Source organism: Calidris pugnax, unplaced genomic scaffold (assembly GCF_001431845.1).
Source record: "Calidris pugnax isolate Ruff unplaced genomic scaffold, ASM143184v1 scaffold252, whole genome shotgun sequence".
NCBI classification, from domain to species: domain Eukaryota; kingdom Metazoa; phylum Chordata; class Aves; order Charadriiformes; family Scolopacidae; genus Calidris; species Calidris pugnax.
Genome location: NW_015091118.1, coordinates 4,956,413 through 4,972,517, shown reverse-complemented (window position 1 = coordinate 4,972,517; position 16,105 = coordinate 4,956,413). Strand labels below are relative to the sequence as shown.

Below are 16,105 nucleotides of genomic sequence, written 5' to 3'. Positions count from 1 at the left end.
GTAATTGAGGTTTTATTTCCTTTCTTCATCACCTGATCACACATCTCCCTTCTCTCCATCCTTCCCCCTCTTCCTTTCCCAGTGTTTGAGGTAAAACAGAAACAAATTTCTGTTCAGTTATTTTACATCTTAGCTAGGCCTCTTCTGACTCTCTGAAATTAACAGCATATTGTGGAGAAAACTGCTCATTCTCAGAGTGATAAGACCAATGTTGGTACTTCATGCCAAGGAACAGTATGCAGAGAGGCTCTTGCTTATACTTATTGCCATAACAACCAAGGCCAGCTAATTTCATTATTTGTCCCGTTGGAGGGTCGGAAACAGAAAAAGCATAGAGGAGTCCCACCTGTGGGGAGGAGTGGACAGGACAGGTGACCCAAAACTGACCAACAGGGGTATTCCAACCCATCTGCCTCATGCTCAGTATAAAAGCTGAGGGATCGAAGGGTCAGCCCTCTTTCTTCAACGGCCAACGTCTGAAGAGGACCCTGTCTGTTCATCTGCCTTTGATCCCTATATGTGTGTTCCTGACTCCACAGCTGGAATCCTGTTCCCGTCCATCACTGACTCCAGTCTGGGATTTCCCAAGTGCCTGCCCGTGATGTCATCCTGGGAACTTGATACAGTTTCATATGTATTTTATCTATTTCGTTATTTCCTTTTTTTTTTATTCTTTTAATATTAATACTTCATTAAAGTAGTTTAGTTCATTCTAAACTTGTAAATCTCTTTATCTCTTCCTCTCCTCTCTCTTTTCTGGTTTTGGTCAATTTGGCCTAAACCATGACACCCAGTCTTTCCTTCCCTTCCCATCCCCATTCTCCCAGCAGCACGTTTTGGAGAGAAGCTGGTGACGAATTTTAACAGCCACAAGCCCATTGTGCAGAAGACGACTCCACACCAGTGGCCAGACTTTGCCGTGCCACCACCTTGTGCTTCAGCCACATTTTCTGCCACGCACCCCTTGTTCCTCTTGGCGTGCTTGCACCACTGCCATCTCCTGCCTTTCCTCTTCTGCCAAACTGTGCATGGCTGAAATGGTCACAGCAGTAAAAAGGTCTCCGCTGCTCCAATCTGCGTGTCCCGGAGGGCCAAGGCATTGACCACTGGAACACTGCCTTAAAATAATCAATAGCACCGGGTGACACGCCAACCTCGCGCTGGCCAACCAGGGATAACTTGGGGTATTTCCTCATTCTCCAAAGGGAAGCAGCTATTTGTTTAATAGAGGCCGTTGCCCGAAAACCTGGCTGTGCCTCCCTCAGACCGCCACGCTCCAGGAGAGGGGAACTGGGAAGCCTGAAGCCGGTTGTGGGGACCTCTGGAGCCTGAAGGCCACCTTAGCCCTGTGTGGAAGGTAAGCAAAGGTATTTACGTGCTTTCCTTGGCATTAAAAAGCAAAACTTTCTAAAACCCTGGTTAAAAGTTAGAAGCTTGCTCTAGCCACCTTGCTTAACAAAGCTGTAGAAAGTGCTTTTGTTTGCTGAATTAATAAAGTGTTTTGAGTGCTTCTGGCAATCCAGAGTGTTTTCTTAAGCTGTAATAACACGGTCAGATCCTCTGATGTACACAGCTAGCAAAGCGGCATTGATTTTGGTGGTAGAGACTCTCACTAGGTCTGGTGATTGATGTTTAGGTAAGTTCTCCTTGCAGTTTGAAGTGGTATGAAGATAGGTCAGAGAGAATGGGCTGTAAACCCCTGTTCTTCCAGCCAAAGCAGCGTCATGTTGCTTTGCACCGGGCGAGAATTGGGCCCTCTGGCTATGTGCGGAAGATGCAGAAGAGAATTTATAACTCGCCTAAAAGACTTAGCTTTTACAGAAGGAGGCCAGGCTGTGCCTGTGCTTGTTTGCTTCTCTCTGGGGAGGGGAAGTAGGTGAGGCTGGGCAAACACATGGAAAAGTAAAAGCTGGAATGAGTCAGTAAAGCAGACAGGCAAGAGTCAGAGTAAAAAAATCGCAAATCCATCGGCTATTTGAGAGAAAGATGGGTGAAACATTCAATATTCTTTCCATTTCCCTCCCCTTCCTCCCCGCTTCATCTTTCATGTGCACGTTGTCTGTCTGCTTAGATTTTTATCTCTTTGAGCTGGGGCTTTTATTTCCAGAGGCTTGCAAAATGCCCTGCCCAATTTTGAGCACTATATAAACAATAGGTAATGACCATAAACCAAGAAGCACCTCTTTTAAAAATGTTCCCTTCTGGAATAGTTTAATGCCAGTTAACTTGTTTTAAAGCTGAATTAAAAAGCATAGCATGGTTGTAAAATGCTCAGAAGAAAAGCCATATAAGCACAGTGCTCTCATTAAACTCCTAGCAGCAGAGAACAATGCAAATTTTTTGCTATAGAGATGCAGACTCATAAGAAGTCTCTGGCAGTCTCAGCCACTTCACAGCAATATACGGCATCCCATAAAGTCTTTCTGTTTTCCCTCTCAGTTACAGAGGTCTGAGGAGGTTTGTCTGTCTTCATGCCTTACCTCACCTCTTCGCTGTCTTTGTTCTGTCGACAAAGCTGGTCTCAGCCTGTCTCTGGCTTTCTCAACTATCTCCATACTGTCTTTCATCTGGGCTTTTTTGCTGGGGAACCCAACCTTGATTAATTTCTGCACTTTTAGCCAGCTTAATACCTTCTCAGCACCACCTTCTGTCACAAAACTTTCAGCATTAGCCAATGCACATGACAAAATGATGGACATTTCACTGTTTATTGCCTCAGTTATTACAAAAACTATTTGCACGTAGCAAGCGTAGGCGTGCACACGTGCACAGCTCTGTGTGTGTGTGTAACACATGGGTGTGTATTGAAATGGTGTGTGTCCAGATCATCTTCCTCCTCTTACATTTTTTAACTTACTCAAGGGAGAGCAAAGCCATCTTTGAATATCTTTCTTTTAATATCTCCAGGAATGGTGCCTCAACTACTTCCCTTTGACATAAACTGTCAGCTTTCTCTGAGGACAGAAACCCACAGGTTGATATTTTGTATTTTTATGTGCTTGAAAGCCTTGAGCTGGAGTAAAGCTATGATAAAACATCATGAAGAAGTTGTGATCAGTTTGTGCCATAAAGTTAATGGCAGTGTGAACGTTTAACAATCTCTGGACTTCAGTAGTCTGAAATTTCCAACCTGACACGGAGAAATATCTGTGTATCCACTTTTGTACTGATCAGCTTTTTCTCTTTGTCTATAGATCACAGCGTGAGTACAGTATGAGCTGAGGTGGTTCACTTTGGTAAAGGGGGGGTCTAATAGCAGCCTACAACAAACTGAGAAGGGAGTGACAGAGGTGATGGGTGGTGGGAGAGGGTATAACAAGGATCACCAGCCAGACTTACAGCTTGGGACATCCAGGTTGGACATGAGGAAACACATTTTCACCAAGGGGTTGGGGCAGTCCTGCAACAAGTCACCCAGAGAGGTGGTGGTAGCTCCATCCTTGGGGGTTTTCAAAGCTCAGCTACACCAAGCCATGGCTGACACAGCGACCTAGTGTTCATGGCAGCTCTGCTTTCAGCAGGAGGTTGAACTGGAGAACTGCAGAGATGCCTCTCAACTAGTGCTTCATTTGTGTTGATTCTTTGTTTTTGAAAGAGGATTCTTTGATTTTAAAGAAGGACTTGAGCACAGTGAAATATTAAACTGATCTTTTACACATTATGGTAGACCTCTGAAAATGAGGTGGGATGGCTTTGTGACCTGCCCTTAGCGAATAGCCACAGCATTAGACAGGCTTCCAGTTTCTTGGATATTTTAGAGTGTGGGCCAAACAACCCCATAACCTGCAGTCTTATCTACCCTTATCTGCAGGATAAGCACATCACAGGAAACAGCAATCTAAGTTTCTCCAATTCTTGCTGATAATGTGTTTTTGACCAAAACAGAGAAGATGCAGCTGGTAGAGGCCCTGGTGAGGCTTTCCCATCTGCCCCAGCACAAAGCCAGTTTGAACATTTCTATGGCATTCCTGGCAGTCATGTCATGCTCTTCTAGACCTTCAGTGCAGAAGATCTCAAATCAGTTTCCCAAGAGAGTGGTCCCAGACAACCCATTGCATCTACCTCCCCTTCCACCCAAGGTCTTAGCCCCACCATGAAGTCCTCCAGCTCGGGTATCATTTTGTGTGGCCACACTTTTGTTACTGATGTTCCCAATGGACAGATAACTGTCAATTAGCAACTGAAACGAAACTCCCTGTTCACTTCATACCAACACATGTTTAGGCCTGGCAGTTTTAAATAAATTCAATTAAACATTCCAGTTTTTAATAATTCCATTTTAAATAAAGTGTCTGAAGGGAAAGGTCTCTGTAGAACAGGATTATCCGTGTAAGCCTTAACTGGAACGTTTCTTCCTTCAAAACTGATTCCTCTTTCATTAAACGAGAAAACTGCTGAAATCCATGCTCCCTGCACTGTAATAACCCAAATCTGCTTTCCTCAGCAGAGAGCTACCATGTGCACGGGCAAGTGTTCAAAGTGCATTGGGATCACCCTGTTCCCACTGGCAGCTTGTGCCATCGTCTCCAACATCCTCCTGTACTTCCCCAACGGACGAGTTCTGCAGCTCAGCGAGATAACCGATCTGGTCTGGTTTTTCCACGGCATTCTGGGAGCTGGGATACTGGTAAGAGAAAAGTGTTGCTACTGTTTTCTATGGGTTTTGTTTTGGTTTAGATTCAAGGCTAAGAAAATCCCTGTTAACAAAAAAAGTCATAGAGATGTGTTTTCCATAAATATGTGAGCTGCTTAACTGGGAAGTTGGGTATTGGGCTGAGAAAGTGCACTGAAGGCTGAAAAAGTCCCTAATCACAGGAATGCAAGGTATTCCTGAGATAAATACCAGGACTGCAAGTCAGGAGGAAGCGATAGGACTGAATTCTCACTGTGGAGAAGGGTGACTGGAACGTGTTTCAGTAGGTGTTCGTTAGGCCCCACCAACACTCGATGAATGCGGAGCTGCAAATGGCTTAAATCCCAAATGCACTGTGTACCCACGCACCCACCCAACACCCTTTGGGTTTGATCTGGTTTACCTGTGCTCTACTATAACCACTTCTCCATTCCACCACTCAGGAAAGATTGCTTTTATGTGAATATCCATAACCAGAAGGGAACATGTTTGGGACTACTGATCTTCCCAGTTCATTAGAAAGCCTGATCCCTTTACACTCTTCCAATTATCCACCCAAGTGGAGTTAAAAAGCCGAGCGAGTAACATGAATATGACAAGAACTGCTATTACACAGCCTAGGCAGATGGTAAACTGGCAAGAGTTGGCTACCTAAGCATCAAAAAAATGAATGTTTAAGAGTAATTAACTTAGAAAAAAGCAAATGTCATTCACAGTCCAGCTATGATGTAGCTACCACTTAAGTCTATGGGAAAGCTACAATGGATGTGGTTCAGACTCATATTTCCCAAAGCAGAAATATGGTATAAGATCATTCATAAATTGTTCTCCACTAGCAGCTTGCCTGCTTCTTCTTCCAGCTACCACTTGGGCCTATTACTCATGCTGAGCTTGAACAAAAGCATGAGTTTGTGGAAGGAAGCCTAAAGGAAGAAGTGGAACTACATGAGAGACCTGTGGAAAATTCGTATCACTGCAAGCCCAGGAGTCATTGGCGTTCAATGAAAGGAAAGGCAGATGTTAGGCATGAGAGCGTCACAGGCTCATTGAAAACGTGCCTTCTTTTAAGGCTTCCACACAGACTTGCCTGTGGCCAGCACTACGTACATCAAAAATGAGAACAGCAAGTGAGGCGGGAGGAAAAATTTGCGTTGACCTTCAAAACACAGCATTAGGAGTAATTATCGATCCACAGACAATGCTGTTGAGTGTATGTGTTTTCCAGAAAACAGCATGACAAATGCCCACAGGTGAAGAGAAGGGGAAAGAAAGCATTATCATCAGCTCCATTTTCCAGGTGCTGGAAGCATGGAAAAATGAAATCTGTCTTCTAGGCCTCCTAGAGAGCTAAGCAAGGGGAAGAATTCCCCATGACTGGAACTTGGTCTGTATCCTGACTCCACAGTGAGGAATGTGCAATGTGTTCCCCTGGGCACCTAGCTTTTCCCCAAAGGAAACACAGGCAAGTCATGCCAAGAGGTTGCCTGATCTTGGAGAATCTCCCTGTGACCGCGACAGTCTCCAGAGCCAGGGGAAAATTCATAACAGCCTGGCCTGGCTCTGTAAGCCAGAAAACCTACCTCCACCTGGGAACTTCATCTGTAGACTGATAGCTAGGCCATCAGCATACTCTTTGGCTGAGCTGCCAGCCTCACCACTTCCTCCTCTGCTGCTTCTCCAATGGAAATTTATATGACGTGAAAACCTCTCCAATTTCCTTATTTCAAGAGTTTAGGATGTAAAGAGAGGAAGACCAGCTCCGTGTGTCATAATAACGTCTTTCTTGATGGGAAGTCTGTGTGCAACACCGGGAAATGCCTGTCTAAGCCATGGCTCACACACAGCCCTCATTTTACTGACAATAGGCAAATCTAGCAAATTCTTATTCCCCTGTCAAAAGGCAGGTGTTTATAATCAGGCACTGCAAAAACACAAAGCTGCCAAACAAACCCTTCATCCCGAGCCAGGCTAATAGATGACCTGAAGGTGTTTGCAGCTTAGATGGGAAACCTCCAAAGAAGAAAGATAGCCCTGGAGGAAAGGGAGTGTTGTCTTGATGGGCAGAGGTATTAACTCTCCTTCTGAGGGCCAGACAGTGGCACGCTGGGGCTGAGGCTGCCTTGGGGACCATCTGTGATTACTTAAGAGCTGACTTCTTTCCAGGAAGGGGAATGTCTTTTTACCCTTCATGGGCTATACCTGCAGGGCTCTAGCTGTGGTCCAGAGACCACTGCAGGTGCTGGAGGCTGCTCCTGGGGTGTGCATAAAAGGCAGCAGAGAGCAAATCCTTTGAAAAATCTTTAAGGGCCTGCAAATCTAAGGTTTCATACCCTGTCCTACACAGTCTAGCAGAGACATTCACACTACATACATAAATTCCCTGGGCTTCATTCACCATGGACCTTCTGCTCTTCCTGCCCTGCATGGGACAATATCTCTCTGACATCTAGTCAGGTTGTTTTTGCAGTTTTTACCTTGTTTTTTTGTTTGTTTGGAGAGTTCTCCTTCTCTCATTAACTTTATGGTGACCATTTCCTACTTTCTCAAATACTCATTTTCTTGCGTTGCTCTTTGAGATGCCTACACAAGCAGTGGTGGGCAGAGGCAAGGCATCAGGAGTGCTCTGGCTGCACAGCTAGACCCACAAAAGCTTTCTTGCCCTCTAGCTACCAAACTAAATGCAGCTTTTTTTATCTCCAGAGTGCCTCTCTAAGGTGGCATTATATCCTGAGACACAGATGGTTACTGACTTCATCTTATCAGTCCAGCTCCACCTGATAATTACCATGCAGAAGCTGATGTGAACTGGGAGTTCCCTGTTGAGTGAAGTCCATTTTGTAGTTTTTCTAGAAGCTTAGCACAAAGAGCCAAAGTCAGATGTGTTTCAGGAAGTTTAAGACTGATTTCCTAATTATAGTCTAGAGCAGGATTCTCACAAGATTTAAACTGACATAATTCTTACCCCAGTGACGCATCTTTTCTGAGCAGAAATTCCATTTTCTTAAAACTGACATGTTTGTTCCTGGAAAAAAACCAAAGCCCTGCTGAAAGGAAGCAGTGTAGCTTCAGCAATCCAAATTACTGTAGCAGAAACTTGCCAGCCAGCTCTAGCTCTAATTCCATGCTTCTTCCCAAGCTACTCTTCAGCAAGCACCAACATCTAAGGTGTAACTCACAGAGAAGAGGCACAAGGTGGTTTGTATTTGAGGAACATGATGTCCCAGCTCCTAGACTTTACAAAACAATCTCAGCAGAAGTACCACTCACCAATTCAGCTTGTGCTTTTCTTACAGGTTATTTTGCCAGCATTCATGATGCTGGGAGCAGGCGGAGCAGGATGTTGCGCTAACAGATGTGGGGTAAGTGGATATTTATGTGTTGAAATGGCACTATATGATTTGCCCATTAGCTCTTAAATGGCTGCTCAGCAGATGGAAATGTACAATGACAAACCATCACACCACCATCAACAGCCATGTCAGGGAAATGCAGAAAAGGAGCTTGATCTACAGCGTCTCTGGGCCGGGGCTGAGAGCTCAGTTAGCCAACAGGAATGTTATGATATTGCAGCCACTGATATGAGGGAAATCACACTCAGCCAGGGCAGGTGCTGGAGTATTTAGCCACATCACTGAGGGCAGAGAAAGATGAAGCTACTTACTTCACGTACAGTAAAGCATGACTCCTGCTTCCCCCTGCTCAAGGCAATGCTAAAGATTGAGATGGCTGGCTGTTCCATCTGCTTTCACCTGGTCCTGTTTCTTCCATGCTCTTCCATAGCAATTTGCTTTTTCACAGGTTCAGCCCTGCTTACCTCTGCAGGGACAGATAGGTCTCCTACTTTACAGGTCCATGCTAAGAGCCTGAGCTGCTGCTGGCACTAAGGAGCCAGGTGATGAAGCTACTCAAACCAAACTAGAGAAGAGGCTTAGTGAGGACAGAATATCTGTGAAAATGCTGTCTTCTGGGATTGTGTGAATTGCTCACCTCTTTGAGGTGGAAAAGAGTGCAGCTCTGCAAGTCACCTTATAGTTTAAAAAGAATCTAGAGGTGAGATGGGGACATGAGCAAAGAGCAAGTGGTTATGAGTGGCATTAAAAACAACTCTTTCTCCCAGAACAGTTCCTGGGGAAGAGTGATTTCCAAGTGTGCAAAAAGAGGTGAGTACTGCAGGGAGATCTGAAGGCCAGTGATGTACTTTCTCCAGAGAAGAAACTTCAGAGAAACATTACTTTGGGGATAGCAGGAGGAAAGGCACAGACATCCACATCAGGGTTGCTCAGATGCCCTGAATATGGGCTGTATACCCAAAGGCAGGGTATGGTGTGAATCACCAGGCACTGGAGAGCAGAAGAACCCTGGGACTGATTCAAACATGCATGATGGCCATGGCTTCCCAAGGTGCCAGAACTCCTTGTGAGGTGGGTTTGGGTGGACCTGATACCATGTCTCTAGCTTTTGGTGGCTTGTTCACCAGCTTTTACCTGCTGGCAGAGAAATAGCTCACACTGGAGCTGCTCAGGAGCCTGTATAATTCAAAGGCTAGTTTTTTCATGTTTTTGCTTTGGGGACCTTAGCTATAGAATTATAATTTACACTGAATACTCAGCATTGTTTTTCATAGGGGATAAAAAAAATTTAAAGAACTAATACTGTTCAGAATTATTATTCAATCAGAACGTAACTATTTTCCTCAGGGCAGGGACTGTGTCCTATTTTATTTTGTGCAATCCCTGGTTTAATAATTTCAGACTTCATCACAGCCTTTACACTCTGCTGAAGTATGAACGACAGTAATAACAATTACTAACTTTCTCATCCTTTCATTCACCTTATTGAGTTCTTCAGTTCACAGTCATTATGTGCTGCATTGAGTAAGTTTTCTCATTAATCCATTTTAAACCGTTGCCTCCAAACATACCCAGGTGGCTTCATATCCTTGCATTATGGAGTAATGATTTTGGAAAGTAACAGATTTAGAGAGCGTCTGTGTCTCGCAGCATAGATAAATGAAGATGGTACAGCTAGGGAAAATGCTGAAAGGTTGAGATGATGCAATAGTTAATAAAATTGTTGTATTTCCATAGCATATGGGACAAGCCCCCAGAAAAGATTCCAGAAGAGTAGATATAATGGGGAAATGCCACTGTGTGTCTATAAAATGACCCGGAGAGCCAATCTACCAGCTGCAGCAACTTCAGACTCCCCTTTCAGTGGCAAGCACTATTTGTCTATATAATCATGTGCACAGTAAGGGAAATAAATGAGATGAAGTTGGCCATACAGCCACCAGATTTCAAATGAAAAAAATCATGTGTCAAAGAATAGCCATCAAAGATAGCATTGTACTAGTACTAGCACTAACCATTGTCATAAAACATAGAAGCAGCAAAAGACCATTTGACTCTTTCTATCATAATGTCTTTGGGATGGCACATACTGGAAAGCTGTGCCAAAACTAATAATTTGCATAATTAAGATCCTTCAACCAAGATGCAGAATGCACAGTTGAAGTAAATGAGAAAACATGTGGGGAGAAGTGGTTCAGCGTAGGCAGGAGTTCCAGACAGAATATCAGCCACTCACCATCACCGCGAGGAATGGCTGGTGATCCTGTTATGGGAGACGGTGCATCAGCTACAACCCAGCGCTGCTTTGGTCTGGACAATATAGTAAATTACTTGCATTTTGCTGACAATGAAGCTCTGCTAAGAGGGAACTCAGCCAACATGCACATAAAGACGAAAAGAGTGTCCAGCTTTGCAAAAAAAAAAGGACAGTTATTAATCAGTTATGATTAAATAAGTCTCATGAGAAATCCCAGCAACTTCTAACTCAAGAGATGCTTTAGAGGTAAAAGGACACACAAAATGAGTCGATTGGCACACTCACAGCATGCAGGGTTGTACAGAAAGCAGTAATGTCATCTGCTGGCAAGTTGGAAACTGCATTCACCAGCTTGGACATGTTTAGATAGCGAATAGTTTTCAAGATTATGTCACGAAATCTGCAATAGGGATGATGGTATTTTCCTTTGACCCTGTAGTGCAGCACTGTGCAGAGCGGCTGGCATCAGAGGAAGGTTTCTACCTTCCTTGTGGGCTATTAGAGGTCACTGGTATTTGCTGGCAACAGGAAAATGTGAGGCCTGAGGTATTTGGCTTCACACCAAAGTCATGGACAGGAGTGTTTCCCATGTGCTTCCTCTGCCATGCCTCTGCCCTGACTCCGAGGCAGCCTTGCTGCCTTGCCCCCAGTCCAGGTCTTCCCCTGGCTCTGGCAGTCTGCTCCAGTTCTTCTTCTTCTTGGCAGACTTGTGTACAACAAGTACACAAGGGCAAGGACTCTTAACAGGACTAGTGGGAAGCCTGTCCCAGATACACCAGCAGCAGCACCCTCCTGAGTTTGTTGTTTCTATACAGAAACAGCAACCAGATACATCCCATCCATTAATAGAAAACTGCCCCAAACATAGTAAAGGTAACGTTTCTGTGGGAGTGGCCGATGTAAAACGTACAGGTGCATTACATGTAATTCAAAGTCACCACTGATTCGTTGCCACACGCAGCACAAGTAGATTTCTCAACACAAGCCATGGTAACCACATGTCAAACCTGTTGCAAAATTAAGGAAAGCAGCAATAAGAAAGGCTCTTTTGCATTCCTCATCAATTAGCAAAAACAACTAATGCATCTTTCTGTTGCTTTCATAGCTGGTTTGGTAGTTACTTGCTAGTTTCTGTTGGTACAAGGGCTGAGAAAGGTGCTCTTGGTGAAGAGTTGGAAATGTTGAGGCACATGATATGGACCACATCAAGCCTGTACTGTCTTCATATTGGCTTTTTGAAAGAAGATCCATCAGATTTTTTGTAAGTTATGGGTTGAGTATAAGATTCTGAATAAGTAAATCTCTGAGCTTAACCACTTTTAAAAGCAAAACAAATAAAGTTTGAAATCCTTTAGCATTTAGGATAGCCACAACAGTCAGAAAAAGTCTAGTTATTTTTTGTTCCCACAAATATCATGCTGTTACTATAAGTTTCAGCATGTAGTAAGAAACAGATAAAGGTAATTCCTTCCCATTCAGTGTAAGCTGCTCAAGCCTCTGTTCATGTGGTGTTGAGGGTCTCTTCCCTTCCAGATGCTGCTGTCAGTGGTCTTGTCTGTGATGGGATTCGCGGGAGGAGCATATTGTGCTGTCATCTCCTCACTGGGGTTGATTGGGGGCCCTCTGTGTGACACAGGTGATGGAGAATACCTCTACCCTTTCAGGAATGACACTCTGGAGTGAGTATGACTTACAGGCTCCTCTAACTTTGGTTTCCCTAATCACGCCCCCTCCCCATCTTTTTATAGCAAATTGGGATTTTTCCAAAGTGAACTGATGATCCACCCTGTCCACACCTAAATTCACATTTCTCTGAGTGGCAAGTTCCAGCTGGTCGTCTCTGTGACCAAGGAATCATCTTTGGGCAAACTGCCTGAGCTTCTTCTGTTGTGCTTGTCAGCAGCCCCTTGTGCAAGTTGCACAGTGCTTTCAAAAGGCTGCTGAGCTGTGACTCCCACTGGAGCCAAAAGGAAGTGTTTGATAACTCTGACACGTTAATCTGTTAAATCATCATGAATCTACCTACTTCTGAAGAGCAAACCAAAAATCTTCTCTGTATCTTTAAAGTTAACTTTGGCAACCATGCACTTCAAGCCAGAGCTAGAGACAATGGATGGGCTGGGCTGAGATACTGCAGCAGGGATGGAGAACATGGAGACACATTTTTAAACCGTTGGGGACCTTTCCCTTTAGTTACTAGCACAGCCATAAAACAAGAGGGAGATTCCTGTGCATGCAACCAAGTACAGATGCAGCTCTCTTCTCTAGTCATCAATTGCATCTCTGCACCTCAGAGACTTCTAAAGAGAATCAACAGTTTTTACTAATAATAATAGAATATGAGACTCACTTTACATTGGGAGAACAAGTTTCAGGAAATGTAACATGGAAAGCATTCTCAAATTTCTACTTCCTAATAAGTTGCCAATTATTTTTCTCTATCACAGAGACAATTATTTGTTCAACCAGACAACATGGAGCATTTGCAAAGAACCTGAAAACATCATCCTTTGGAATATTGTCCTTTTCTCTATTCTGCTGGCCATCGGTGTGATTGAAGCCATTCTTTGTTTTATTCAAGTCATCAATGGACTTACTGGCTTCATATGTGGCACATGTATGAGGAAAAGAAAGGTTGGTATGCAGTAGAAGATATCAGGGTGCTTTACGTTCCTACCACTTTTACTTTTTTTCAGGCTCTGGTAATGGCAGATGATCAGAGAGATCTGCACAGCCCCTGAACAAGCTCCTCCGAGGAGCTGAGGCCATGCAGAGGCATTTGCACACTGTCTCTCTCTTCCTCCCTCACACTGTAGTCAGGGGTAACTCCGTCCTCAGACACTTCAAAACGGTGGAGCGATGTGAGGTATCGATATACTCACTTATGGGGCTGTGTTCCTATTTAGAAGCCTTTTAGATAAAGTGTAATGACTCCTCAGCATCTGTACGTGAGAAAGATGAGAAGTAGAGGTGCTTTTAATTGGAAAACAGTAGTAAAAAATGTCATTTTATAAAATGGAAGAAAACTTCTGTCAAGTTTCTTTTATCACCATTGCTTCCTATTCACTGTTTATTTTCATTTTACAAGATGCTTGCAGTAAGTCTGATATCCTCTTAGAATATTAATTAATCATCTTTCATTCATTGCCTTTCAGACAAATATTTCTGGAATGTGAATGACCTACAGAGGATGCCAGGACAAGCCCCGAGCTGCCAATTCACACACAATAAGGATAGTGCACCGTGCTGTATTTATGGGGGGATGACAAAGAAAACTCAAAATGTTCAGGAGCTACATGGGGCAAAATGAATTTTTGATAAAGAAGTCAGGGTGGAAAAGGGCTAGATTATTTAGAGCTGAGACTCCAAATTTTCATCTCTCTGAATATACCTGTTAAATCTCAGGTACTGGCAAAAACACTGACCTGCCTGGTCCTGCCTGCTGAACTGGTGTGTAAAACAACAGTTCCCAGATAAAAGCTCACCACCCACCCTGTTGTTTATACAGGAAACTGAACCATTGTTAATGTATACATTTTATAGAATCATAGAATGGTTTGGGTTGGAAGGGACCTTAAAGATCATCAAGTTCCAACTCCCCTGCCATGGACAGGGGCACCTCCCACTAGACCAGGTTTCTCAAAGCCCCATCCAACCTGGCCTTGAACACCTCCAGGGATGGGGCCTCCACAATTGATCAGCTTCACGAAGCAGGCACTCTCTGGCTGGATGTAAATAGCCTCCCATCCCCAGCAAATCCCACCATGAGTTCACCTGTCTGTTCCTATTAACATGCTTGCCAGGCACTTCCAGATTTAAATTAGGATGCCCAGAGAATACAAGTGGCATTTGCAGCACCACAGAGGCAACTGAAGCACATGGTTTTCAGCCTCCTTCAGTCACCCTGGAGCCAAATCTCCTTGTGCCCATCTAGTAGCTTTGACTTTGACAAAGTCCAGTGCACCTCTAAATCGGTTATTCAAGAGCATCTGAGAGATGTGGTAGCCCTGGAGAGGCATTTGGGTCAATATGGACAGTGGGGTTTGGAGCAAGAGTTTAGAATTGTCCAGTTTAGCAGAACGGTGGAGAACCTCACCACCAATTTTGCCCTCACGAAACTGCATAGGAATTTCACTAATTTCCTCACAGGTCTGTGGGTCTGTTCTTGAATGTAAAATGGGCAAAGCAATTAACTGCTAAAGATAAACATTAAATTGTTAAAGGTAGTGATTATGTGCAGTTTAGTAACAAATAGGAGATATTATCTAAAAAGGCAACAAATTGCATCAGTTTTAGTGTTACAGCAATAGTGATCCCAGCCAGGAATTGTGCAATTCTCCATCATCACTCAAGATCAAGCCCTTGATGCTGAGGTCCATGACTGGCAAATTTCAGAAACCCCATAATTTCAGCAACTCCCTCAAAGGTTAATTCTTGGACATGCCACTGACTTCCCTGAGTCAGCCAAACTGTAAGATGATCTTTATCCATCCTGAACGCATGTATGCAGTTATGAGAAGCTGAATGTATCTAGAGCACTCAGAGTCTATTTTTCAGAGAGAGACATTCATGTCTTCTCAGTCAAAAGTTGTTTGTGCTTCTGTATTGTAGAATGAGAGCAAGTTATTTGAACACAGTCATTGCAGACACATACGGCAGTTTGTGCTGTCCTCTAATGCAGCACACACCCCTTTATGCAAAATGGGGAAGAAAATGTCAAGTGGGCCAAGAAGAGTAGCACATGTACACTTCCTTGGAGCATAGCTTCACCCTTAGAAGCAGGAAATTTGCCACATAAAACTTAAAAGTACCTTCAGTAAAAAAAAAAAAGCTTAAAATGCGTTGACGTTTGCAATCATGACCAGGTGCACCCAAACCTGCCAGGTGGCTTAAAAACTCACGTTCATTGTCAGCAATGAAGGCTGGGCAGTGCTATCACATATGGCAGACATCAAAATAAAGCCAACTGTTTAAAAAAGAGTCAAGGAGGCAGCTAGAAGTAAGGATATTTGTCATATAGTCGTGTGGAGAGAGACTCCATCAGCAGAGGGGTTCTATGAGCTCTTCACGGTCCCTAAATATCAGCCCTGCCCTCATCCTTCAGTTTTGTCTCCCTGACTCCCATCTCTGTGATAAAGCCAGTTTGGGCTGTGCCAGCACCAGGCGAGGGAGAGGTCCCCACTGGCACACACCACCTCCAGTACGGGGAAGTAAAAGCACTGTTACTGCTGCCATCTGCTTGTTCCAAGCTGTCCTGCCCTGGCGATGTTTATTGTCATGTCCGTGTGCTTCTGGGGACACCCTCTGTTCTGCCAACTGAGCAATCGCTGACCTCACTGATATATGTAAATATTAAATATTGTTATTCTGAAGTTGTTTTCTGGCTTGATTTGTGTGACCTAAAGGACTTGTGACTTCTAACTGGCTCCAGTAGGAAGAGACATGGAATAACACAGAAAGTAGAGTTAAACTCAGCTCATCTAACTTGGACCACTGAAAATGAGTCTTTTCCGGGGTAGGCATCAAGCCATATAGTCCATAGAGAAAGGTAACCTTCCCTCAGAACACCACAAGAAAGATGTCCAAGGCAGGTGGGAGGCATTGCCCTCTGAGACAGATTCAGTTGTCCACCGTAGACAGGAGCATCTGGTGCCATTTGAAGTGCAGCAAAGCACCCTGCTCAGCCCCCAGATGCCACTCCAGGCAGAAAGGGTCTCACAGATGTCCTCTGTCACAGCTGAGAGCCACCCACTGATGTCTAGAGAACCAAGTATCTCAGCAGGGTCCAGCAATGCAGAGGTGTGGGTGACCAAAGCAATCACCTGTCTCTTGCAAACACAAGGATGCTAAAAGTTCATTTAGCTA

General features: G+C 44.1%; 1 protein-coding gene across 3 annotated transcripts; it reads left to right on the top strand.

The window, feature by feature from the left end:
- The first annotated feature begins 1,259 nt into the window (after positions 1-1,259).
- On the top strand, positions 1,260-15,573 carry LOC106897570 (transmembrane 4 L6 family member 1-like). 3 transcript variants are annotated; one of them, XM_014958270.1, is made up of 6 exons: positions 1,260-1,357; positions 4,448-4,627; positions 7,927-7,992; positions 11,774-11,919; positions 12,688-12,874; positions 13,396-15,573. In XM_014958270.1, the coding sequence occupies exons 2-6, from the start codon at positions 4,457-4,459 to the stop codon at positions 13,414-13,416; spliced, it is 591 nt and encodes a 196-aa protein (XP_014813756.1). In that variant the 5' UTR covers positions 1,260-1,357; positions 4,448-4,456; the 3' UTR covers positions 13,417-15,573. The 3 variants fall into 3 exon arrangements, with proteins under 3 accessions (XP_014813756.1, XP_014813755.1, XP_014813757.1); XM_014958269.1 differs by having other exon boundaries at positions 1,272-1,357; positions 4,445-4,627; XM_014958271.1 differs by having other exon boundaries at positions 1,297-1,367; positions 4,445-4,627.
- Positions 15,574-16,105: the final 532 nt, after the last annotated feature.